This window comes from Patagioenas fasciata, chromosome 4 (assembly GCF_037038585.1).
Source record: "Patagioenas fasciata isolate bPatFas1 chromosome 4, bPatFas1.hap1, whole genome shotgun sequence".
Lineage (NCBI taxonomy): Eukaryota > Metazoa > Chordata > Aves > Columbiformes > Columbidae > Patagioenas > Patagioenas fasciata.
Window position 1 is genome coordinate 55,814,979 of NC_092523.1, and position 27,508 is coordinate 55,842,486.

Below are 27,508 nucleotides of genomic sequence, written 5' to 3' on the forward strand. Positions count from 1 at the left end.
AAATGAAATTGTTCAGAGCAATGGAAGTTGGAATCTGCAGGTAAATAAGGTCCTTTGAAATGTTCACAACACTTGGGTGAAACTCGGCCTAGTCTTGCTAGAGGATGCTTGCTGATGTTAATGAAGGTTTACTTAAGTTTCGACTAAACCCTGTTTCTTTCTTTCTTCCTCTCTCCAGAGATCTCTTCATCTCCTTCATCTCTAGACTTTAAGAAATTTCCTAACTGTCAGAGTCACAGCTGAACAATTGTACATAGGTGAAAGCTGAGGCAACATATTAGTAATTTAGAGGTAAGAATTCCTTCAGAAACAAAATGTTCATTTGATGAAGCTCAAAGGAAACCAAACAGCTAAAGGAATGGCAGCCAGTAGAAAAGGAGTACATGTCCATCTAATCTCTACCCTGGTACCTGCACTCAGTGAAAACTCACTCTGAAGTTCTATAGCTGAGCAGAACTGCCTAACCTCCTGAGTGGAGTGCCCAGAAATACTGAAATGCTGTGTGTTGGTGATCATGCTTCTGGTCTTTTTTTACTACCAGGTTTTCAAGTGTATCCAGACGAAACAGACTGTCTGCTCTCCACTCCCCTAAAACCTCAATCCTGAGAGTAGCCCAGAGAAACAGCTTGATGCGGTATCGGTTAGATGGGCATGGGCCACTCTGACCAAATAGCAGTGCCTGCCTGCTTGTTGCTTCTGACGATTGCTTCTGCCACTTCAGATCTTTCTTTGTGGGCTGGGAGCTTCTTGTGAGACCTGAGCCTGAGATTTTCCTTGCTGACAGCATGTTGCTGCTCTCCCTGTGACTTTCTGTCCATACTTACTAGCCTTCCAGCAGCAGAACCACACTCTTTGTTATTATCTCAATTTCTCTTTGGTTATATGTGCCTGATGTTTTGTTTATTCCTGCCTGTTTTAATTCAAGTAGTAGCAAGGCTTCCATGAACTGTCTTAAGCTCCCTCACTCACAGTTGAGGTGCAGTTGGATAACACACTCTATTATCCGAGTGGTTTCTAAACTTCTGTCTTTCCCAAAAAACTTTCTTTTGTTGTCTTGGAACAGTTAATCTGGCAGGTGCCTCCTGTAAAGTTTTTACTTTCACCAAATTTGAAGGTCAGGTTGTTATGCCTTTGGAACTCCAACTCTACTTTTTTTTTTTTTTCAATTTAATGATAACTCATAAAGTTAATCTGTAGAGGTATAGCTGTTAATCTCTGCTTCAGAAGCTAAACATTCAATATGTGTAATGGTGTATAAATACTGCTCACGGTTTCTTCCAACCTGGGAAATTATTACTGCAGACTTCCAGTTCTGTACAGAATAATTTGCATGCACAGGGCAAAATCAAGTGTTTATCGTGTTTATAGTGACCCTGTTGACAAGAGAGGTTCTGAAGTGGAAGCTGCTGTTCAGTAACAGTAAATCAGAACAGCTAAGACCTAGTCTTGAGGCAACTTTTACAGTGAAGCAGATCTCCCAAAATGCAAGAAGAACATTCCTCTTGGCACTGTGAACTGTACTAGAAAATGTGTAGAGCCTTGATGCAGCAAACTGTGTTGTCCATAAGCTTAGTTAAATGTCTGAGTTGGATTTGTTTGTTGTGTTTGATGGTAGGCCTGTCGGGTTGGGACCTTGCTTATTCTTTTCTTGCACATAAAGTATCTGGGTGCAGAGTAGCAGCTGTAATAAATGCTATGTTTTCAGTAATATTCAATGGTTTTGTTCTTCCAAGCTGTAAGACCAAGTCTAACCACTGTGTTGTCTTGAATTCTATGTAAAGATTGTCTGAGCTTGAGAAAGCCCTTCCCCTGCCCTACTGTAACATGAGCTGGCAATCCCACATGCCTGTCTACCACATAATAGGGGCTTTAGGACTTAATAGGAATATTGAATACAGGGGCAAACACAGGTGCATGACTTCTGGCTTCCTTCTCATCTGCATAATAGCAGCCAAGTAATTGAAGTGGAGAATGGTCAGCCAGCGAAGCACAAAAAAGATAAGAGCACCTCATTTAAGTGCACTGCCTCAAATATTTTTGTTTTAGAAGTATATTTTTTTCCCCTCAGAAAAACTGTACATCGAAAATGGAGCATTTGTGAGGTGGAACAAGCAGGTGTGTGCTAGCTCTCCCCATTCCACTTGAACCTGCATTTGCCAGGTATTTGTGTCCATCAGCCATTGCTCCCTCCAGCATTAGACTCTGCTTTTGTCAGTTGTTTTGAGGAACCTGGGAGCAGCCTCTGGCCTTTGTTCATATTTCTCAACCCTTCCTCCTCCCTCCCTCATTCTCCTGTGACATCTCTCTGTCTAAACCAGGTGGTTTTTGCTAAGATAGTGAAGGAAGAAGGGGAGCAACAAGTTCCTCCATGTGTTTTATTAAAGCACTGGTTAGATCTAGGGGGAACTGCTTCAACTTGCAAGGCTGTTAACATTTATTTAAAAGGGGCAAGGACCTTATGTAGTCTATGGGAAAAGCAGAGAGTGATACTTTTGTGCTTGGTGCTTTGATTGTCCTTCAGTGGAGAAGGTGGTAAACTTTTTTACAGATATACTACTTGTAGTTTGCTGCAGATAGGGCTCCAAGCTTAGGCTTAAGATTTTTTTGCTGGGAAATTGCCAGCTGCTTTAATTTTTATACTACACATTATAAATTCATATCCTCCGAAGGGCTGTACCTAGCCTGGAGACTGAACTGTATGTTGCAGAGTCCTTACAGTCATAATCTTGTCTCTCTTAGGGGAAAAACAAACAAAAACAATGATTTAAAAAAAAAAAAAAACAAAAACAAACAAAAGTAGTCATACCTTAACCAAAACCCTTTTTCTGGTTGGTTGTGTGTGTGACATAATGGTTTATGTGGACAAGTTACCTCACTTTCATCTTATTCATTAAACATAGAACCAGAAAGAAACATTTTTCTTAAGGGCAATGTAATTATTTCTATACATTCTTTGAAAAGCTCTGTTTTTTTCTGATTACTTTCATAAGCAGAAGACTTGGAACCTTAAGCACTACTTCTTGTACTAGTAACTGTAGCATTTGTACAGTACAAGAGTAGGGTATAACAGCTATACAGGACAGTAAATTCAGCAGACTGAGTCTACTTTTGGCATGGGTGCTGTTGATAAGTTCTACAGCCCTGCAATGCTATACAAATTTTAGATTTGTTTGGAAAAAAAAATATTGTTTTTCTAATCTACAAGTATAATTTTCCCATTTGATAAAGTCGTTCTGTAAGATTCCATGTGCAGTTCTCATTTTGCTTTTTACAAAATGTTACCTTTTTTTCCCTAAGATGTTGTAATTTTCAAAAAGAAGGTAGAGTGACTTTTCTCCTATTTTTACAGCTGGGTTTTGTGTCTCATTCTGTATCCATTTGGCATGAGTTTTGGAGGAGCTATTGCTCATTGAGAAAAATGAGCCTGTGAAGGTGGAAAAATAACAATCCAGCTTCACTCCTCAACAGTCGTGATTCAGATGTGATACTACAAAGTCTTCTAGATGCCAGTTTCACTTCTTGATGATGAAGGGAGGCTGTATTTCTCTTGCAGCTTTTTGATACCTTTTTTGCGATACAAACTGACAGCAATATGGACCTAACCGCTCATGGCATGATACCTGAAGAGATGGTTGTATTTCTCCAAATCTCTCTTTTGCATGGTGCTGCCATCTGAATCAAGGTCTCATGACTGCTCTGACTTGTGTGAGGAGACTGGCTTGGCCTGTGTCTAGTCCAGCTTTGAATCAGCAAAAAGAGATCCCCAGCCAGACCAAAATAAATCTCCTTTTCATGAGCTGCAGCCCATGTGTTCAGTATGCCTCCCAAAGTCAGGTGAGCTTCTTTTGTGAGCTAGACTCCAATTCTTTCATGCAAAAGGTACAACATAGAGGACATATACCTACCTTTTCTGATAGATAGTAAGCGATGACAGCTGCACTGGGAAAAATCCCAGAATTTCCTCCCTTCCTTGTTTTAAATAGGCAGCAGTGTATTCTAGCACCTTAACCAGACTTGATAAAGGAACTTCTAAATTTATTTATCCCTATTTATTTATTTATTATTTATTTGCTTTTATTTATTTATTTTTATTTAAGTTTGTGATTGTTGGATGACAGGACCAGAAGCCTAAATCACTCCCATGTGACACCGTGTTGCCAGTAGCTTGAACCGTTTGAAATATTGGTGCCAGTGTTTTGTCAGGTGTGGGCATCTCAACACAAACCAAATTTGCAAAAGCTTTGGAAACTTTTCAAGGGAATCACAGAATGTTAGGGATTGGAAGGGACCTTGAAAGATCGTCTCGTCCAATCCCCCTGCCGCAGCAGGAACACCTAGATGAGGTTACACAGGAAGGTGTTCAGGCGGGTGCATGAGCAACTCAAATTTTTCTTTTTTTTTTTTGATAATTTATTCCATGGAGTTTCAAATATCATGTAATAAGTGTAGTTGTTCCTTGTTCATTTTATTAAACAGTGAAATATTTGGTATTAAGGTCCTTAGAAAGGTATTTCCTGTATGTTTGATTATGTAACCAGCAATGAAAAAATTTACAGCAGATTTTACAAACGCTTACATGCCTCAAAATGTCAAAATAGTTCAAAGTTTAATCTTCTCTTTCTATACAACTTCCTAATCTAAATCCTTGATGACTGGGTTCATTCTTTATAGCACAGACACACATGCAGTAAAAATATTTTAAAAATGAAATTGTACAACTAACAAAATAGTACATACTGTGCACCCCAATGTCAGTATGCCATTAACTGTTCATATGAAGATCTTCGGGTTAGGGAGTTTTCAGAGGGCTTGTATGAGAGTATATTTAGGCTGTAGAGATCTCAAAAAAATTAAAAGGACCTTGTGAAACTGGGCACAGTCACACTGGACCCGGTTCTGGCCATGGATGCACTCACTCCCTTCTCTTGAGATCAGCATTAAACTCATCGCTTCTTGTGTCCTTACAGCCAGCTTGTTCTCACTCTAACTGAAGATTTTTCACTCTGTTTTAGAGATACGACACTTTTACAATACACAAGGTTGTGATGGGGATACAACAAGTTCATTTGTATTTTACTCTTTAGCCATACCTTGCTGCTTAGGTCCTCTGCTCTTGTGATGCCATACACCTTATGTAATAACATTGCAGACTGTCAGCCAGAGGCTATTTATACAAATGCTGTTGCCTAGTGTCATTTGATGCCGTTATTTTATGTTTAAAGAAAGTTAAATAATTTTTTTTCCTTGTATCATTGTCTTTGTAAAATATAAGAAAGTTCACGTGATGGTTTTACCTTTTGGTGTTGCTTATAGCAGCTTTACAGCAGCTACAGGGAAATGCAAGTTAACACAGTATGTCAAGTTGGATAGTAGGATCAGCAGACTTTATTTGACAGAGCTGAACTAAAAAAGTTATGGGGTTTTCTTAGGTGGTGGTGTTGTTGCTTTTGTTTGTGGTTTTTTGTTTGGTCGTGGGCTTTTTTGTTTTGTTTGTTTTTTTGTTTTTAATCTAGGCCTCCTCTTTAAGCAGCCCCATATAATACTTATTTAGAAATGAAGTCCTTTCTGTTTATCTCTAGGTAGAGGCATCTGTATGTGCAGTAGTCCAAACCCAACCGTGTGGTTTCAGTTCATGTTTTGGGTGCCTGTTTTTGCCTCATCACTTGAACACAATAAGAGTACTGCTGGGGAGCAGAGGACCAGGCCCTGGGGGTCAGACTCAGACAGCTAATTGTACATCAAAGATATTTTTTTTTGCTTGTCTCATTTTTCCTCTTTAAAATGGAAGCGAACTTGTAGATTGATTTGCCCCACGTATATGTAACAGAACAAGGTGATGAACTTGGATCTTTCCAGTCCCAGCCTTACATGCTGGTCTCTAAGGTATAATCTTGTACTGTAGTCTCTCCCTTCTTTATAAAGCGTGGATACTTCACATAAAGAAAACAAATACGTATCTGATATCTTGGAACAGTACTCAAGTAATAGTCCTGCCTCAGGACATGGCACTGGGAGGTTGAAACTTCAAATGTTTTAAAATAGAAACTATGTGTCTCAAGATGAGGGAGAAACTTTGGGACTGAGTTCTTTTGCTTGTCTCCCCACTAATCCTGGGGCAGGTGTTTGCAAAACACAGCTGCTTTGCAGAAGTCAGGAGAGAATGTGCATTCCAGTGCAGCTTTTTGCTAAACTGGAACATGGAGTGTATTTTTGAAAGAATAACAGTGTGACTGTTAAATGTTCTTCCCATTATGTCAGTTTGATAAAAAGCATTCTTCAGGTCAACACGGCTCTCTAAAAGTTAAACTACATTGTTCTGTTTCCGACTGTGAGCCCAGTGCTCTCAGGAACAGCCCACATAGTAGGAGATGTAAGAAAATAAAGTAAGTGAAGCCTTAGGGAACCAAAACAAAATGGAAAAAAAAAAGCAGTGCAGCCTGTCAAAATAAAAATCAAGGAGCCCTAACCCAAGTTCAAAAAGACCTATCCTTTTTTCTGCTTCACTAACACCTATCAGTGAAGACCGAAAAAGCATGCTGCAAGCAAAAGGCATCTGAATTGGGAATGTGAGAAGGTTGTGTGGGATGGTGGAAGACTGCAAAAGCTCTTGAAAGGAGGCAAGCAGGTTGGAAGGAAAAAGATAGTGTGTAAATGCACTGTTTTAAAAGTGAGACTTTGGAGCATCATAAAGAAATAATTGAATTTATGCAATTAAACCCAGCAACCAACAGTTAATAGTGTTAACATCACTTGGAGTTTCTGTACCCAAACAAGTTCCTTTAGAAAAGCGGCCCTTTTATTTTTGTGAATAGTAAAGTTCTTCTGTATTTTTCTCTTTCCACCAGGCTTTTCTGTGTCTGGGTGTTTGGTTTCAAAGCTCACCCAGACAGTAGGGTTGTATAGCACCTACCACAGTAACATCCTATTCTCAGTGTGGGACTGTACCTATGTGTTGAAGGTGATAATTCAAAATATCATTGGTAATGAAAAGTACAGGTAACTACAGTTAGCATCATTGCCTTGGAAAGAGATAACTCTGCCTCATAAATAGGGCTTACACTCTAAATCATCCTCCAGGAAGTGTGCTGAAGAATGAACGGAATGGTGGGAGTAGTTTTGGTAAGTGCATTAATGTTACAATTACATGTGTGTTGCTGGAGATGCATGAATTTCTGCTAATAATGAAAAATTCTGTGCTGTCCTTTTCAAGGAATCTTGTAAGCTGCCCATTTGTATGAAAAAGCAAAGGCATTCTTGGCATATTTTCTGTACTGGTGTATAATTTGAAATCCTTTAGCTTTATGAGGGGCCCAACCCAGAGTTTAGGAAGTAGCTTTAAAAAAAATGGATTTAAACAGCAATTTTGAAGTCATGGCAAATTAAGGAACCCTCATTAGACAGGAGTAGTGTTTAGTGGGTGCTAGAGAATTACTTGATGCCCCTCCCTGTTTGGAGAACTCCCTCATCTTGCCTTGCAGGAAGCTGGAACAAATATTTACGTGGCCTTCCTGAATTCCTAGCTAGTCACACCCCAAAATTTCAGCCTGTTTATTTGTGGGGGAACTTCTGCGGAGTGGAATGCCTTGATCTTTTTTCTCAGTCTCCTGCTTTAATAGTAAACGAGAGTGCAGAGAATGTACATCCAGCTGTGGCAGGGGGAGAAAAATCTCCTTTTTTAAAGGCTGGCTAGTAACAAATTCTCATAGAATGTTCCCACAGGTGCTGCATCTTCCCAGTGAATATGTGGCCTTCTTCAGGTGAGAACCTCGTATAACTGAACCTTTTAAAACCAATTTGTTGCACACTTATATCTCCAGAAGCTTCCCATTCTTTATCTACAGTTTATTTAAGTCAAACTGGTTTTCTTAAGCCCTGTTCAATGCAAATAAATGTTTGCAGAAGCTTGCAGTTCTTTGTGGAGAGTTTGTTTAGGTCAGTTAGTAATTGATTATGTTTGATACCATAATGAACCTGGTTTAAAGCAGTCTTAAGAATATTCATGTGACCTTTTTTACTGTTTTGCACCTTAGATGAAAATCTCTCTGAAGGCAAACGGGTGCATTTTTTCTGTGTGGGCAGGTCCTGAGACACAGACCTTTGAGCTGGGATAGTGAGGCATAGAGTGCATATCTCAAGGGTTAAGAACTGGTAAAGGCCAGCACTCAAAGAAATAACATACACATTCATACAGTAAATAAAGGAGTGAATCCTTGCCAGTTAAAAAAAGGGGTAAGTCTACCAAGTAGATTTCTGTTCCTACCTCAGGAAAGGTGAATGCTTGCTTAGATGCTTGGGAATGCTCCCAGATCCTGGAGTTTTAGAATTCAGGCTTTAGAAGTTAGGTTCCGCATTCCCTCTAACACTACCCTTGTTTTCCAGATTTATGAAGGTTTACCTCAGAATAGCCTGAGCCTATTTCTGCTTTCTTTGTGATTCGAATTTAACCTTCTGCTTTTCCTTGATCCAGTAATAGTATATATTTAAAACTGTAGATTTATAAGAGGTTAAAAGTGCATACATGTGATACAGAGGACCCATCTCATGTTTTGTTTCTGCACTCACTGGTCCCGTGAACTTTTCTTATACTTTTAGGCCATTAGGGACATTGTTGCAGGAGTAAAATGATGTTGATTTATTTCTAAAAATACTTTTCTAAGTAAACAAATGTCTCATACATTTCTCAGATATTCTGAAGAATAATTTTGCCTTCTTTTTTTGGGAGAGGTCTTCTGTCCCAGTTTCTTCTTCATTACAAAAATTAGTCAGTTAATACTAAGCTCTAATCCAGGATCAGACTATACCAGTGTGCCGAAAGGCTAGCCGGCAGGGAAGACAACCGGCTTGGCTAAACAGTGAGATTTTGAAGGAAATCAGAAATAAAAAGAGAGTTTACAGACTGTGGAAAAAAGGGCTGGCTACCTATGAAGATTTTAGGAAAATAGCTAGATCGTGCAGGAAAAAAATCAGGGAAACAAAAGTGCAGTTTGAAGTTAATTTGGCCAATTCTGTTAGGGATAATAAAAAGTCCTTCTTTAAGTACATTAATAACAAAAGGAGGGGCAAGGAAAACCTCCATTCTCTACTGGACTTTGAGGGAAATATAGTTAACAAAGATGAAGAGAAAGCTGAGGTACTTAATACCTACTTTGCCTCAGTATTTACCAAACAGATGGCCCTCAGGATAACTGGCCTCTGGAGATGGTTGACAGGGATAGGAAGCCAAATAGTCCCCTTGTATTCCAAGAGGAAATAGTTGGTGTCTTACTGAGCCATCTGGATCCTCATAAGTCTATGGGACCAGACGGGATCCATCTTAGGGTGATGAGGGAGCTAGCAGAAGAGCTCGCCAAGCCGCTCTCCATCATCTTCCAACAGTCTTGGCTCACTGGGGAGGTCCCAAATGATTGGAAACTGGCAAATGTTACCCCAATCCACAAAAAGGGCTGCAAAGCTGACCCTGGCAACTACAGGCCTGTCAGCCTGACCTCGGTACCTGGCAGGGTGATGGAGCAGATCATCCTGAATGCAATCACACAGCACCTCCAGGATGGACCAGGGATCAGACCCAGCCAGCATGGGTTTAGGAGGGGCAGGTCCTGTCTGACCAACCTGATCTCCTTTTATGATCAGGTTACCCACCTAGTGGATGAGGGGAAAGCTGTAGGCATGGTCTATCTAGACTTCAGCAAAGCCTTTGACACTGTCTCCCACAATATACTCCTGCAAAAGCTGATAGCCCGTGGCTTGGACAAGTGCACTCTCTGCTGGGTTAAGAACTGGCTGGAGGGCCGGGCCCAGAGAGTACTGGTGAATGGGGCTGCATCCAGCTGGCGGCCAGTCACTAGTGGTGTCCCCCAGGGGTCAGTGTTGGGTCCAGTCCTGTTTAACATCTTTATTGATGATTTAGATGAGGGGATTGAGACCATCATCAGCAAATTTGCTGATGACACCAAGTTGGGGGGCAGCATCGACCTGCTGGAAGGCAGGAGGGCTCTGCAAAGAGATCTGGACAGACTGGAAAAATGGGCTGATTCCAATGAGAAGAAGTTCAACAAGGCCAAGTGCCGGGTCCTGCACTTTGACCACAACAACCCCCTGCAGCGCTACAGGCTGGGCACAGAGTGGCTGGAGAGCAGCCAGGCAGAAAGGGACCTGGGGGTACTGATTGACAGGAAGCTCAACATGAGCCAACAGTGTGCCCAGGTGGCCAAGAAGGCCAATGGTATCCTGGCCTGTATCAAAAATAGTGTGGTCAGCAGGACAAGGGAAGTGATCCTTCCCCTGTACTCTGCATTGGTGAGGCCACACCTGGAGTATTGTGTTCAGTTCTGGGCCCCTCAGTTCAGGAAAGATATTGAGGTGCTGGAGCGGGTCCAGAGAAGAGCAACAAGACTGGTGAAGGGACTTGAACACAAGACCTATGGGGAGAGGCTGAGGGAGCTGGGGTTGTTCAGTCTGGAGAAGAGGAGGCTTAGAGGTGACCTCATTGCTCTCTATAACTACCTGAAGAGAAGTTATAGCCAGGTGGGAACTGGTCTCTTCTCCCAGGCAGTTAGCAATAGGACAAGGGGACATGGGCTTAAACTCTGCCAGGGGAAGTTTAGGCTGGATATTAGGAAGAAGTTCTTTGCGGAGAGAGTGATCAGGCATTGGAATGGCCTGCCCAGGGAGGTGGTGGACTCACCGTCCCTGGAGGTTTTTAAACTGAGATTGGACATGGCTCTTAGTGCCATGATCTAGTAAATGGGCTGAAGTTGGACCAAGGGTTGGACTTGATGATCTCTGAGGTCTTTTCCAACCTAGCCAATTCTGTGATTCTGTGATTCTGTGATTCTGTGATTTTGCTGTTTGGTCACATCAATCATGATCTGTTGCATTGCTCATGTTGTATTCAGCCATAATATTGTAGTTGATGGTTTTTCTTGCAGGCTGTAGTAGAGCCAGTTTATTTCAGTAAAATTCAGACGTCTTCCTCTCCTCATGTTTGTAGATGTTGAAACATCTACAGAGCAAGGGGGCCTTTGTCGCTGAGAATAGTGTACAGAAAATACATATATGTCAGATGATTTATTTTTTCATCTTGCATCTTTCAGAAGTTAGACTCATTGAAACAGACCCCAAGTAGTCAACACGGCAAGTGAGGCACAATGGTGCACTTTTGGAGTTATCTCAAGGACTGTGAACAACCTCTATCTTACACCTGTGATGCGCCTGCGCTATTTTAACTCTGTGTTTTAACACTATGATTTTTAAACTAGACAGAGCCACCCAGTGATACCTCCTGTTTTTCAGAAATAGTGATTTCAGATGTGGCAGAAGTAGTGGTATTTACGAAAGAAGTTTTGTACAAGTTTTGTTCAGAACATGGTCAGTGACTATTTAGCTGGCTGTTGAAGGATGGAAGGAAGACAAAGCTTTTAAGGAAAGGTGAAGTTTCTTGCTGGAACATAAGATTTAAGAAGATAAAGGCACATAATCTTTAGGCACCTGACCCTTCTTCTGGTTCAAAATAGGAGCCACAAACTTGAAGTTGGTTGGAACAGTTGTTAAACATGGACTTTCTGTTGATTTAGTATCAAAATCTGCCAGAGAAAGGAAGTTCGGGAATCTAGACTCTTAAATGGACAGGAAAAGGAAAATTTGAGACTCCATTTCTTAACCTTCTTTTGTATGTAATTGAGGTGTTTAAATCCAGATGTTACTCTTTGTTTTTCTTATTTTTACGGTGCAGCAGATGCACTTCTGAAACAACTTCGAACAAACATACTTCTGTATAACAACCAGTAAAGTGGCCAGAGAATGACCTGATAGCCCTATATCAGAGATTTGAAGCTTAGATGCAGACTTTTCACTCAGTTTAAAGACATAATAGAGAGTTTTTCTCCGAAGGGAGTTTTTCAGTTTTTGTGACACTCTTTTATGTGAAGCTTGATGCAGTATACACTTGATGGATTCTGTCTGCTTATTAATAGATTGACAGATGCTGCTGCTTTTTTTGAAATACTCACATAGAGATACTGGGGGAACGTAATAATCTTTCACCTTTCAGGAAGATCTGTACTGGACTCAGAAGCACTGGTTTGCCTTGGGTTACCTGATACAGAACTTTCTGATCAGCATTTACTACTTTAGGCATTAAAAGGATAAAAATTCCAAGTGAAGCCACTTTAGTGTAGGATTTCTAAGGTCTCCACTTCCTTCTTGTGTTTGCAAAGTACACTGGAGTGAGCGCAATGACCCCTGCAGATGGCAAAGGCTTTTAGATTAGGCTAAGAGATTTGTAGAAACCATTTTAAAGTATCACACTTTTGTTGAGGGGGTTTGTCCAATATTCAGTGCTCTTATCCATCTGAGATGTGTCCTGTTTTTAATGGCGGAGTTGTAGGGTGCTATGTTCAAAGGCTGATGAGTAATTGTTAGTGTATGGTATCCTTTCCTGTGTGGTTGTGTGTGTTTGATATTTGCCAGTTTTTGTGGACCAAAATTGTTGTTGCTTTTCATGCTTTGTGCTTAAGGGTACAGAAACTATATGGACCCTACCAAGCAGTGTAAGTATGTAGTAGTTCATTTGGTTAGTTGCTGGCTGAAGAATAAGGTATAAAAGTGGTTTATGTTAGTACGCTGTGATAATTTGGTGTTCTTAGGTAAACATGTCTTTGACTGTAATTCTGGACAAATAAAATAAGCACTTAGATTACTCCTGATATATAATTGGAAATGTGTGTTAGCAGAAGTCACCTTTTGATAAACTGCTATTATATTGCGCATCTGCAGTAGTGATGAATTTTGATTAGTAGTTTAAGGATATGTAAAAACAGAACAGGCAATAGGCAGTAGACAAATTAGCAACAATAGGGTGAGGACTATCTCCTTATGTTTACGGAACACTTAACCCAACAGCGAACCCAAAGTGTGTGGTGATAATTATTAGTAGCAATTGTACCTTTTTTATTTTTTTTTTTTCCCCTAGGTCACTAGCAAGTGCAGGAAAAGAACTGAAAGATAACTTTTTGCGGGCCCTGGCAGAAAGAGAGGAAGCCAATTGGACTGGAAAAATTTCTGTGAGTACTTTTGAGATCACAGTCTTCTTAACAGCTTAAAAATTAATCCGAATAGGAAAGCAAGGTATTTGACAGGAAAACTTCAGGTGGAACATTTGAAGAAGTTTATTTGATTTAGAAGAGATTCCTTGGAACCTAGAAATTTGTTGATGTTAATTTTTTTTAAATAAGCAAAGCATATGAAAACACTGCCCAGAAGTCTACAAAGGTAAGTGATGAGCTGAAGGATACAAGAGGAAAAACATCTAGTGAAGTATATTTTGATTTCAAAGGAAGTTGTAGATTCCTGTCTTGCAAAATTAATTGCCATGTGTGCTTAAAAGAGAGGAAGATGCAGCCTGATTGTTAGGAGAAGCTCTTTGAAACTCATTAACATCAGTGCTATTGGAATTTCCCCACTGAGTTTTGGAGGGGTGCTTGATACGTTGTGTCTAAAACACGAATACGGCCATGTGCCTCCCAGCTCAGCCAGCTCATACACACTGGCAGAGCTGTCTGTGCTGTGCTTGCCCATGCTTTACTTGATCAGGATAGTGCTGGCAGATGCCACTTGGGAATCCTTCCTGATGTGTCTGTCATTACCTCACATTGATGTAGGTGTGCTCAGGGGACAGTGTTGCTGAAGTTTATGAATTTCCACTTGTTAAATGTTGCTAGATCAATATCCTTCACTTTAAAGGGAAGATGGTTCTATATGCTTGGCTTTTCAATAGCTGTGGCTTTGCACGAAGAAGAGTTTGTGCCTGCATGCTGTACAAGGAGGGAAGTTTCGGATTTCATGATTCAATTTGCTTCAATGTAAACTTGATAACACAACTGAAAATGAGCCTGGAATGGTCGTCCTGGTCTTGCTGCTGTGTTTAGATAGAATAGTGCTGTTTCTTGCCTTCTTTATAGAGTAGCAGGAGCCTGGATTTCTGGCTGTTAGATTGCCTCTCATTAAAGAAAAATAATAAAAGTTACTGCAAAGGCATTGTGGAAGTCAGAAGTGATCATGATCTTATTTCATGGTTCTGTTTGCTTAGAAAGTTGATCAGGTATGCACTAATGATTTTTTTTTGTGTTCCTTCAACTCTCCTAATTGAAATAAAAGCATAACTCCTCTCCTTCCCTCTGTAAAAATAATTCTAAGGTCAATATTTATTATTTTATGGCTAGCTAGTTATCCTCCAGAATTTGCAGAGGAAATGCTGCCTGAAGTGTGGTTCCACAATATATGTGAGCAAGCTTTCTCATGTAGCTTCAAGCACCTTGTGGTTTCAGCTGGCTGACAAATATCCTGGGAACTGTGCTTCTTGGGATATTTAGAGATTTCTACAGGGTAAGTATGTGACACAAAAGGTTAAATATATGGGAGAAATGAGACAGGGTGGAACATTGCCATGATGGTTTAGCCTTGAAAATGGAAGCACTCTGTGACTTATTCCATAGATTTGCCATTAAAAAAGGCGGGGGGGGGCGGGGAGGGGCAATTGTTATTTGTAGCACCTTATTCTTACAGGTCCCTTTCTGGCTGTAGTTTTCAGAGCATTCTGTAAAAGGAAATGTAATTTCTCCGGCTTACAGTTGGGGGCACTACTGAGTTACACAGAACCCTTTTCAGCGTAGGAAAGCACTATCACTTAATACTGACAGGTTTTTTTCTGAATTTATGTAAAAGCAGGAGGGCTGAATCCAGGACTTCAGGCTGGCTGAGAACTTCTTGCAGATTGATGCCAGAGTGCCCTAGACCATAGGTCAGGAGGAGGAAAAACCTCAGACCCCTCATTGTGCTGACAGGATGCTGTATGGATCTTGGGGTGGGAAATGAAATGTGCTCTTCTGTTATCTTAGGGGGCCTAAGGAGGAAACAGAAGAGTTGTGGTTGGTAGTAGGCATCTCAGTCTTGGGGATACAGTGCAGTAGCATTCATTGAACCTGAAACTGGATCCAGTGCAGTCTGGGAACTCCTGGAAGCTTCTGCTAGAGATTCCTCTCTTTGAGTGAAACTTAGCCCTGAGAAACCTGGACAGCAACAGGTAGAATAGGTTCATATGCTTAAAATGATTTTTTAAAACTCCTTGGATTTTCTAAACCCAAATTATACAAACAAATGAGTTTTTTCAGAGATTTTTTGTTTGTTTGTTTCATTTTTCTGGTGCTCTGAGACACGTCTTTATATGCTGGGCTAGTTTGGATCCACCTCTCCGCTCTCATGTGATGTATCCTTATGCTGCTGTGGAAGAGGATATTGGAACAAGCAGGCAGGGGCCACCACCACTGTGTTAAGCAGAGCTTGGATTCAGGGAAGAGCTAGTAAGGTTTTAGTACTCAGCCCGTGTAGTTACGTGTGGACCTCTAAAACACAAAGGTACATAAGTTATGGGCTAGCCTTTCCAATTAAAATAAAAAATAAATAGTAAAGGTACCACCAAAATGAAGACAGCTGGTGTCAGTTCCCAAGTTCCCAGGCCTCCTACAGCGATAAAATTTCTAGGCCCTCAAAACAGCCTCTGGTTATGTATCAAAAGGTTTTGGAACAGTGAGTGTTATTACCAGCTATTCAATACATAACTAGGCATAATGAAGTATATCAAGCATGAAATATCATCCTCAACTCTGACCCACCTGCAATTTGCTGGTTTACAGGAGAACTCATAATGTTTTCTTAATACACTTCAGTGTGGGAATGCATTTCAAATAGTGATTCAGAACATAGGCTTCTAGGCTGCAATCATAAATGCACACAGAAGACTTTTTTTTTTTTAATTGTTGCATACCTAATGAACCAACAGAGAGAAGGCATTCCTGTGTGAAACTATGTTTGTTCATTCGTTTTTATCTCGACAGTGCCACCTGTATTATTATTACCACTTTAGACTATTCTTTAAATTTTTAGGGGTTGCACGTGGGCTCTAAGACCATGTAGGCTGGTTGCTGAGAAGATGAACCTACCTGAAGAAAACACTGCCTATTTGGAAAGCTAAAACTGTTGCCAAGCAACGCTTATGTTGCAGGATCCTGCCTGTGCTTAGTTGGTGAGGCACTTGAATGGTTTCTGTGCTTCTCTGTTCAGTAGATGATGTCTAGAACCTGTTCCTCCTTTTGAGATGAGGGCAGTGCAAGCCGTGGGGCTTTCTTACAAGTCCCACAGGTTGGTGTAATAAAATAAAGAGATGCAGCAGGGAGTTATCATATGGCTTCCCATTCTCCTTTGAATGGGACCACGTGACAATAGCAACTTGGGTCTCTCTGAGCTAATGAGCATGTTCATTAAATCCTTGGGATTCTCTACAAAAGACTGGTCAACGTAAAACTAATTATTTGTAGTCCATCCAGGTAGGGCTTTCTGAGGCTTTGTGGTCTACCTCAGAAATCCCCACACGTGATAATTGTCAGGATGAGATTATCTGCCATGATTGGTGGTGGTCCTCGGCACAAGAGGAGTTAATGCTACTTGATATGGTTACCTGCTTCAGAGCTAGACTTCAGGGTTACTGCAGAAATGGGAGCTGAAAAAGAAATGTCTAAAAATCTTTTCAGAAGCTGAATGAGTGTGATCTTGATAAAGCTTTTTGTCATACTTTGCTCTAGCATCATCTACAGCAAGGCTTGGCCATTTTTAAGGGTTAGCAGCACTTCTGCATGTCACAGTGACAGGGATGTTGCATGTAGGAGACCAGTTCTGGATGTAGTGAATAGCATCCATGCTCTCATCTGGTGTTTGTGGTGTGACCTCTGCTGGTATGTGAGGACCCTTAGAAATCAACCTTTGCCAGAAAGTTGTTTTCTCTTTGTCTTCTCTTGATATATAGCCAGAACCAAAACCACAAAAACAAGACCAAAAAAAACCCCACCCTCAAACCCACTACCCAACAATAAAAAACATGAAGACAGATCAAACCCAACCAAAGAAAACACAACTAAAAATCAATCCAACAAAAAAGAAGCAGAAAAACAGAGTAAAATGGCTTCGTTTTCTCACATAGAATGGGAGGAGGAGGATTGAAAAGCATCCAGTCTCAGAAACTGCACTTTACTGTACCTGGAAGAAAAAAATTCTCAGCTGTGCTTGGTCACTCTGTGTGTCTTCATTAACCGAGGTTCTTATGTCCTCTCTGTTCCGTATCAGCTTTTGCAGGTCATCTATTTGTCAAGTTGGTCTTGGAGGTTAATTCTTTAAAATGAGCCTGTCGTGACAGGAGTGTGCAATGCTTGTATTTGCTTATTAACAATTTCCATTCGAAAATTTGATCCAGAAGAGTTTGTAGGAGAAACAAGACGTAGGAGGTAGAAGCCAGTTTTAAAAAATTAGTCGAGGCTGTGGGGTAAGGAAACAACTGACTCCTGATGGATTTTGACAGTACTGGTGAATTCTCCATGTCCTCATGAAATTCAGTGTGAGCCTTATGATCAGATGAACTTGGCAAGCAGACAGGTCTTGACTTCTTTACACAGGTGTATGTTTACCCTATCTAGCCCTCACCTATACTCTGGTATGCACTAAATATTACTTGTTTATTCAGTGTGATAAAGGCTCTGTGGATATCATAGTTTGTATTTACAAAAGCCTTAGAAAATTATGCAAGACTTAGGAACTCCTTTTTGTGTCCCAGAGCAAGTCTCACAGTTACTATGTGAATACCTTGAGGCTGATATTTTGTGAGAGAGGCTTGGGGTAATGGGGCAGAGAGGAAGACTACAGCTACACTGTAGTAGATATCTGAAAGCGTAGGTACGCTGTAAGCCTCGATTTGAATTTCATGGCTATGGGAAAAAGTTCTAGTTATGGTCTCAAAGGCATTGGTGTCACCATCAAAAGTATTTAAGTGCTTCAAATAATAAGGTGGAATTTGTTGATGGAAATTAGGGACATTAGTAAGCTAAGGATTCATTCCTTCTCCCCCTGATCCACTGATTTGCGAGGAAAAGAAGTAGATCCCACAAAAAAAAAAAAAAAAAAAAAAAAAAAAAAAAGGGTGCAACAAACAAGCAAAAGCCAAATGAAAGCAAAAAGACCACAACAAACAAAAACCTGATGCTCCTGTCCTCAGTTTCATGAGAACTACAACCAGGAGATCAGATAAAATTAATGCCTAGGAGAATGGAGTTTGTTTAGTTTTTTCTGTGCTGAGTATTGGCTGTGAAAAGAGTTAGGTAGCTGGGCCTTTTTGTCTTTGAATGGGTATTATTGAAGCTGTATGAAGGTACTGGTTACAGCTTGTTCCTTTAGACCCATTCAAAGAAACCACCGTTCCTGACTCAGAAAAACTTGTGAATTAGGCATGTTCTAATATACCTGTTTCTTGTATTCAAAACTCAGTGAAGCGTAACATTGTGTTGTATATTACCAACAATATTGTGCTGACGTGATCTTTTTTCCCTTTACTGTTTCCCAACATCTGTGAAAGGTTCCCTGTCAAGAAAATGAGAGTCTTATATAAATGTTTATTTCCCTTTTAACTGAACCTATGTTTGTCTATTTAATTAATCCCTATGGAAATCGGATAAGTCATGCAGGTAATCATAACATCATTTTAAACAAATCACTTTTGGCTTTGAAATACAAAATATAGATCGGATTCAATTTCATTTGAAAGAGTGTAGTATGAAAGAAATGAAACAGTGTTTCTGGTACTTAGATGTAATATTTGTCTTCCATCTCTTAGCGGCCTAGTATGCATGTTTCCCCAATTAAAAGGGGGTAGGAACGTCTGGAAATTGTTACTTGATGAGTCTTCTTGTGCAGATGACAAGCGGAACCTTTTTTCCTTATATTTTCTCTCCAGAAATGATAGGTGGGATTTTCTGCTACTGTTTGCATACTGAGGAATGTTTGGCAACAGATGTAATGAAGTATAAAAGCACTTGGAATGCTTAGAAATGGAGTCAATGAATCCAGAGTCCTCTGAAACTCAAAAACAACTGTAAGGGTTCTGGCTGTACGTTTATGGTCTAGTTTTATTTCTGTTATTTCACTTGTAGGATCGTGAAGTATTGGCAAAAGAGAAGGGATAAGAAAGCAAGCAAAGAATGTTACTTGAAGTGTTTATACAGCACGCTAAGACAGCTCTTAAACTCAATATGTTTTTTCTTTGTGTTTATCAAATCTGTTCCGGAGAAATATCTGTAAAAAGAATCAGTCAAGTTAATTTTTTTTTTCCCCAAGTTCCTTCTCCATCAGTCGTAGGTGCAGTATCATGTAAAAAATCGTTCTAATTTAATATATGGGTTGTAGATTGTTTTAAATGCCTAAGAACTGCATTGTTAGATAGAGTGTGTTTTGCATCAGAAGGCTGCAAAATTGATACTGCACGTAGAAAAGAATGCGGAAAAGAGGAGAAATACAGAGCATCTCATATTTCTTTGATCTTTTCTGTAATTTATTGAAAGTGAAACAAAAGTTAGGAAAGCTGAGTACTTTTTATAGATTACATTCATTGTATAATTTCACTGACGCAACAACTGCAAATAACTGCAAGTTATTTGCACTGTGGCAAATGGTCATGTTTCACATCAGCTGACAGCAAGGGATGTGGTGTATTACTTGAATTGTTTTAGCTGTCATCAGAAGACCTCTAAGTTAACTTAGAATTCCAATCAAAATGCATAAATATATTAACTGCTATTAATCCAAGATCAGTTAAGCTCCTTTTAAAGACCTTGTGGTTTGTTTTATTTGTCTCAGCAGTAGTTTTCGATTCCTTGTAAAGACAGCTTGAAAGGGACTGATGAGTGATTACATACACATACTACCGAGGGTGTGTCTACATTTGCATTTGAGCTGAGATCAGGAGAGTGATTTTTGCAACAAGTCTCTCAGTGTGTCCCACTTACCACACATTGATCTTGCATCACTGAGCAATCTTGGAATGCACTAATTGGCTTTAACTGGAAAAAAAAAGAAACATTATACAAGAAGCTGGTCTCCAGGAGCACCATCCTCTTACGGATGTTGCGATAAGACTAGTGCTCCTGTGATCCCAAGATGCATGTGTGGCAACACATGGTCTCTGTTGGATTCCTGAAGACATGTTCCAGTGTAAATGTAACCTGAGGTCTCTGCTGAATAGGACCTAGATGAGTGCAAACCCAGTAAAGAATAACTGGGGAAATAGGTTGCATTACAAATGCAATTATAGATGTATAGATCAAACATACATTGCAGTTCATCTTACTGTATTTAGGACAGTAGGCTGTGTTAAGCACTGGCACATGCAATGGAGAACTTCCATCGTGGCCTATCAGCTTGAAGAAGTAGATTTCTCAAAAGGAAAAAACTCCTTGAAGTGGGTAATGTTTTGTTGAACCATCAAAGAGCATCACTAAAACACAGACAAAGAGGTGATCACAGACTATAGGTAAATTAAACCAAACCTAACCATTTTGTTTTCCTAAAGTAGCTATGATTGATCAGTTCAGAAGACTGATCCTCAATGTCAGCGTACTTGCATGAATATAATTTAACAACTAATATAAGAAATATTTCTCAATATTTTGTTTTCAAAGAATGTCAGTTGTGTGCGTAAGTTGTTGATGGGAAGGAATTTGTCATGTGTTCATTTGCATTCTTGTCAATTGTACATATTAAAAAAAGCATAAGGATGGCAATGTACGTGACTATATAAATGCTTTAGCTAGAAAACATGTTTTTAGAGACTCCATGTACTCAGATTAAATTCTTGACTAAAATACACATGACCGTTTAGTGACTTGAATGTGTGATTCATGCTCCATGGTTTACTTGTACTTGGAGGTTCAAGGGATTTTGGTGAGAGTGTGGGATGTGGAGTGTGAGTCCTGATTTGATGGCAGGACAACTCTAACCTCTTCTGGCAGTGAGAAGTGGCAGTGTGGCTGCTGCAGGCTGAACCACTGCAGTTTTCTGTCTCTTATGCTTAAATGTTGTTGGAGTTGTTAGCCTGTCTTGTTTTTAAAGCTAGCTTTCTTGGTCTCTGATGTTGACTTGGTCACAAATTTGTTTCTCTAAACAGAAGTTGCTTTCTTCTGTAACGCTTAGCTTATTAAATATTTTGAAAAAATGCTATGTTTAAAGTCAGAAAATACCAATTTGAAAAATTTGAATTTAGATCGTAAAATGGCAGGTGTACCCTGAAGAGTGTGTGTTTGTTTTCTGGGATGTTTTTCTGTAGAATCCTCTGACAAAGCAGAGAACATGTACTAGCTGGCTGCTCACCACATCTGTCAATATAGTGTTTTGTCTACTTGGAAATGGAGGTTGAAGTCATGCTCCTGCTGAAGTCAGTGGCTATTTTGACACCATTGAGCTAAAGGAGCCAGAACCCCTGTCTGCTTTCTGTGTTTCTGCTGCTGAGTTCTATTCTTCTTTGAGACAGCACTATTTTATGGAAAAAAAAAAAAAAAGTATTCTGTGTGAATAAGGACCTTGGGTTCCATACTGATCTTGGTATTTCTCTGCTACTTTCAGCTGCGTTCATTCTGTATTGAATGGGTAGCTGAATTTTATCTGTAGTCTACTTCATGCTCTCAGCAGTAGCTTTTTGCAGGTGTAAATGCAAGCCCAGTGGGTGTTACAGAAATTAAAACTGGTTGCGTGCAAGATCCCCATTGGTAGCTGGGAGATACTTCTGGAACTCAGGAGATAATTCTTTACCACTCCTGGGCACATAAGAAATTAATCTTGTGAGCGCCTTTATGAAACACATTATCTGTTCTCAGTAAATAACTAATACCATGTGATTTAACTGGGAAACCTCTTTTCTTAGTGTGCACATGTTTTAAGAGGCTTTCAGTGTTTATATGTGGGCATCATATTTCAAGTTACATGTGGTTTATAATGTTAGTTTAAAACAAATAAGCAGTGTAATAAAAAGATATCTGGGTAAGCTCAATAAAGTATGATGGTACTGATAGAAAAATGGTGATACTTTAAGAATAACTTCCTCTTTCTTTTTTGGTCACCAACTTTTAAAAATCATTATGCCCACATTAGTATTTTCAGCTCTTGAACTTCAACAATAGGAGTAATTCTCTTTTCCTAGCTATAGAAAACAAAACCATCTGGCTGCCTAATGTTACCAAACACAATGAGTTTCACATTATTAATGATTATCTCTAAAGGAAACAATGGAGAAAGGGGAGAGAGCTGATGCATAAAAACTTTTAGTGGAAACGAATGAAATAAGCAGCTATTCTGTCAGCAGATCATTTCATTTGCTCAAATTAACTAATAGTCTGATAAGTGAAACTCGGTGAAAACCAGCTGTAAGAAAAGATATTCAAAGTATTACTGAAAGAGGCATAATAGGACAGCTGGAATGTGAACTAATGGGCATTAAGGAGGCTCGATATGTTATAAGCCATGTTCCGAAATATTTCCGTACTTGGAGTTTGAGTGATGTTCTTGGGCACCTTGTCTGTTAATGTGAACAACTTTATAGCTGTACTTTGTACAGGTTTGTGGACTGTTGGACATCTCTGAGAACAGAGTTTGTTATGAGGGGAAATTGTTGCTCTTTGATGAAGTGATTCCCTGTGAATTTTTACTGACAGAGCCACCTGGTGTCAAGGTTTAAGGCAAGATGGCAATAAACCGTGGCAGACGCCCCCTGTTATCCCCTCACTTCCCGCCACCCCTTTCCTTTACATCGAAAAGATGATAGGAAAGATAAGAGGAAAGGAAGAGAGACTTAGACTTCAAGTTGGAGAGTTTTAAAGGGTTTTACTAATGCTACTAATAAATAGAGAATATATATACAAAATATACAAAACCAATCTCGAATGCTCAGTGTGGAGCTGGTGTCACTCCCCCAGCAGAGCTGGGTGTGTGGAGCTGGCGGCTCCAGGAGGTGCAGGCCAGGCCCCCATAAGTCATGGGACAGGACTTCACAGCAAACCAGAACCTGGTTGCAGGGATGCAGGGCCTGAGGCCTGTAGATCACAGGCAGACAGACAGGGTTCTCTCTAGATGCCGGCCGTGGTTGAAGAGAGCTTGACCCTCATGATCAGCCTCTTATATAGGGGGTATGGCGATTATGGGATGGAATATTTCAGTCGGTCAGTTCTAGTCACCTGTTCCATCCACCCCTCCTCAAACATGCCCCTCTCACAAAAGAACGTGGGAAAACTTATCAGTCTTTCCTGGCTACCGTAGTAATAAATCTAAACATGAGCTTCTTCAGCATTCCGTTGGTCTTCTTATCAGCACTGAGTACAGCATCCTAGGAAAAAAATATGCAGGCTAAAACTCAGAAAAGTACAGCCACCTAGAAGAACTTAACTGAAAGAAAAATCACTAAAAGAGAACTGGTTTTGTTTTTAACAAGACCAGGACACCTGATATGATGGCATAGAATCAACAAGTCATGACATAGTCATATGGATTATTGCCAGGTACCCAGTGGCCTCCTAGTTCAAACCATTACAGAGCTAGTCAATACAGCATATGCTTTCACTATGATGTATACCTTTTTTGAATTGTAGCATAATAAAATGACACTAGCATCTGCATAAGGTATGCCTACAGGTTGTTTCTTGTAGACCCAGAAAAAAGTTGAGGTCAACTACATGCAACTGCCCCATGAGTGACAAAGAAAACATACATTGGTTTCATCTCACAGGAACTTCAAATGTGGTGTCACTGCAATAAGTGGGAAATGTTTCATTTCGACATTTCGTGTTGAATCATACTGATGGCAGTTGAAATACAATATGTTATAAATAATTGAGAATTTCTAGCATCTATTATCACTTTAGGAACTGTTGTTTGCCTTTTTTGAGAGGTGGAAGAAGCTGAGATTTTGTATGACTGATTCTGAGTTGAAAAACATATTCTGCCTGTTTTTTAAGATGTCTGTGTGGAGCCCCATTATAGATTTAGACAAATATCAACAGATAGATATGCATTCACAGATGAATATTTGTCATGTACTGGAATATGTTTCCAATTCTAGCTTTTCAAAAGGACTGAAGGAGTTAAGTGCTGTCCTCTCACCAAAAGAATGAAGTACCCTCCAAGTCATGCTCCCATTCTCACTGCAGGCACTGTAGGAAAAAAAAATCACCCCAAAGCCTATTTACTCTGTACTTAAGACGAATATTTCTGATTTAGGAACAAAGTTACTAATTCTTGTCTAACACTAAAATGTTAAAATAGGACTTTGGCACAGATTTTAAAAATATTTATGCGTATTGCTTAAATGTACTACCTAGAGTAGTCCCACTGACTGTAATGGGAGTTTTAATGAAAAATGCCATAGATTTCAGTGGCACTGTTCATGACAGTGTGGGTGGCAAGTCTACAGTGCTAGTAGAACTGGATTTATTCAGTATGTTACACAGCAAGGTAAAAATACTGTAAGGTTACCTGTGTTACTTAGAAACTTTGACATCAGCTAATATCTGGTCTGCTTTGGGAGTGATTTAAAAGAAGCTTGATGTGTCATTGATTTTGCTCAAACAAAATGATATAGAAAACCCATGGGTAATAAGTTATTGAATATTCAAATAGATGTAGCATTATAGAGGATTGCATTTGTGTGTTTGGGAAGAACAGCTGTACTTTGAAAAAAAGTGGGGTTTAAAAGATCAGTTAAAACTAGGAGTGTTTCTCACACTGTATATGACCTGAGTTATCAGTGTCTTTTTCGCACACAACTTCTTTATTTGTTTGCAAAAAAGGAATAGGATAATGATTTGGCTTCAGGCCTCACAGTCTCATTTTCATTCTGTTATGTAATTTTCCTTAAAACTTGTAAAATGTTTTTGCATCACTATGTATGGTGATACAGCACTACCAAAGAGCCATCAAGAGATTTTACATAGAGAGGCTTATTCATTTTAAAGACCAAAGTAGATTTGTCCCATTACAGAGGAAAATTTTTAGGAAATCCAATGAGAATTTCAGGCAATTTATTGACAGCAGAACTGGGCCTCTGTTGTTGTGCTGTGTAATGTTCACAGGTCATCATCATTGCATCTTTTTAAAGGGCTGAAGTTTAATAAGATCTGTTATGTGGCCACGGGGTATAGAAAGTGATGTAACCTCCCCTCTGCCTCCCTCAAGATGAGATACTTCTCAGCTGGAAGGGATTCCAGTATTAGGTTTTGAGTGGTGTAAGAATCATGCACATGAACTGGGAGGTTGTATCGAGAAGCACATACATCTCCAGAATATTGCTTTCTGCCAGGCACCATGCTTGGAGTCCCTCTGCTGCAGTATTCTCTGCCTGTCCTTGCTGAAGTCGCTTTCTGTCTTTCTGTATTTTATTGGCAGTAACATGGATGTCCTCTTACATTACTGTTCTGTAGCTGTTCGGGTAGTATACCTGCAGGAACTGAACAGATGCTACAGTGATGTCCGTAATGTTAGTGGTGATGAGTGACAAGACCTGATGGGTGTGTGGGATCTTGTCATTTCTAGTGATTAAAGGAATGGAGCGGCAAGATGGAGATCTTAGTTTCTGTGAACACAGGGCAAAGGTTGATTTAATCCCTTTTTTTGGGCGTTAGTGTGCACCATTTTGGGCAGATGATGCAGGTGAGTTTTTGAATCAAGCATTTACATGAGGACTTGGTCTGTCACTTGATTGTAAAAGATGTCAAATGTGTGCCAGCAGAGAGTCACGTTGCAAAGCATATCTGTTTAAGCAGAAATATTTTTTCTAATGAGCTAAAACAGGCAAGAGGGGTTATCTTTCTTTTTTCGTCATTCTTTGTTTCTTTTCCTCATTGCAATATGCTGCACTTAGCCAAGAACTGACCTTGAGAGCTCAGACTGTGTGTACTGTATTATACAGTAGCCAACGGAACCAAAATCTCACTACAGCACCCTCTAGCAGAAGGTATTCCAGTGTGGCACAGCTGCTTTTTGAGCAGATTTGGGAACTCTGAAGGTTTTGTAACCACTGAATAACTTTTCAGGGGCATTTCTTATCTAGCTGACTATCTTCAAAGAGCTTCAGGCTGTCATTGTGCCCATTTGATTCCATTAGTGTTTTATCTGAAGGAGACTCTTGGCCCTGGGGCTGCTCTGAGAGTTGACTCACACGATCAGGGAATGTGCATTGGGACAAAGACCAGTAGTAGCAGTGCCATGGCACACACTGTCTTTGAGGATAGGAAGGTGTAGATACGTGTTTCATGAAATCCACATTCTCTGTGTGTCTGTCTTGAAACTGAAAGCTCATATAAAGGCAAGCAGTCCTGAAAATTGCTCTTATGTGCTATTATGTTAAAATGAATTGCTTTCTCTTCAGCAATTTGGGAGAATAACAAGTATGTATCTCCATACAAGTGAAAAAGCAAGTGAGAGAGATTAGCATTTGTGGGTATTTTTAGGAAGTCGATTTTGATGTATGTCTTGAAGCAAAATTTGGGTTGCTTGCAGATAAGTAGTGCTGTATTGGTGTGTTAGATGTAAGCATCTCAAAGGTGTTTAAGTTACAAATTTCTTTCCAGTTGTATGAAACTTATTTGAACTGTAGTTTTTGCTAGCCAGCAGAGCCTGTTTGTTCAGCAGTATATGAGTTCTGAATGGCTTCCTGGGGCGGGGGTGGAGTGGGGTGGGGGAGGGGTGGGGAACAAACAAACAACAACCAAAACAAAACAAGAAAAAAGCCACAAAAACATACTTTTCACATTTCCAGTCTGGTGTCTATCTAGGAAACTGTTTTCACTGTGAGCAGCAAAATCACAGAACTGCATAGTGTCATGAGCTGTCTGCAAGAGAACTATGAGTAATGTAAGAATTTACAATTTAATGAACAACTTCAAAAGGAAGTGAATCTAAATTTCAGCATAACACTTGTAAATACCTGTTTATTCTTAGAAGAGCATTGCAGAAGCCTTTTTTGCTTAAGTATTGCATAGTTAGAAGAGATCATAATGGCTTTTGACCAGCATCCTGCAAGTACGGAGAAGGGATGCATTTTTCCTGTTATGAGACAAGAAAATTATTCTGCAGCAGTCCATAAGCACTTCGCAGCAGTGTTGGGAACAAACTTCTCTTCAGACATGTTGATCATGGGATCACTGTGTGTCTGCAGTGCTTAAGTAATGCCTCTTAACAGCGTATGAGAAACTCTACCCTACTTAGCTTTCACAGAGCCTGTAGACTATTTCTTAAATAGATATAGCCCTCTTGCTCTTAATTGTTTTATTATTTTCTATTTTTATGATGTGCAGTCAGTATTGTTGTTCTAATAACATTTTTCAATTAGGTCATCGTGGATCATAAACTGCAACATGTAAAAACAAACACCTGAGAGTCACATCTGCCTTACTGAAATTTTAAGTGTATGTGTTGGCATATATAGTCCTAACAGCTATGTAAGTGTCGCATAAATGCCAAATAAAACAATACAAGAGAAAACAAATTGTTAATCTAAAGTACACCAAAATACCAAAGGTAAAACAGTCCTTCTCCCTCCTCCCTGGCTTGAAAACAAGTCGAAGGAGAGAACCAGATATCAGATCGTTTTCATTAG

General features: G+C 39.8%; 1 protein-coding gene across 3 annotated transcripts in view; it reads left to right on the forward strand.

Annotated features, from left to right (window-relative positions):
* LOC136101433 (cilia- and flagella-associated protein 299) overlaps nt 1–27,508 on the forward strand; it is a 271,288-nt gene that overhangs the window by 66,254 nt on the left and 177,526 nt on the right. For 2 of the 3 annotated variants that reach the window (XM_071807926.1, XM_071807928.1), the window contains exon 3: nt 12,971–13,061. The exons of the other annotated variant lie outside the window; for it this stretch is intronic. In XM_071807926.1, coding sequence (XP_071664027.1) covers nt 12,971–13,061 — 91 coding nt within the window. The remainder of the gene's footprint in view (nt 1–12,970; nt 13,062–27,508) is intronic. 3 annotated transcript variants of the gene reach the window in all.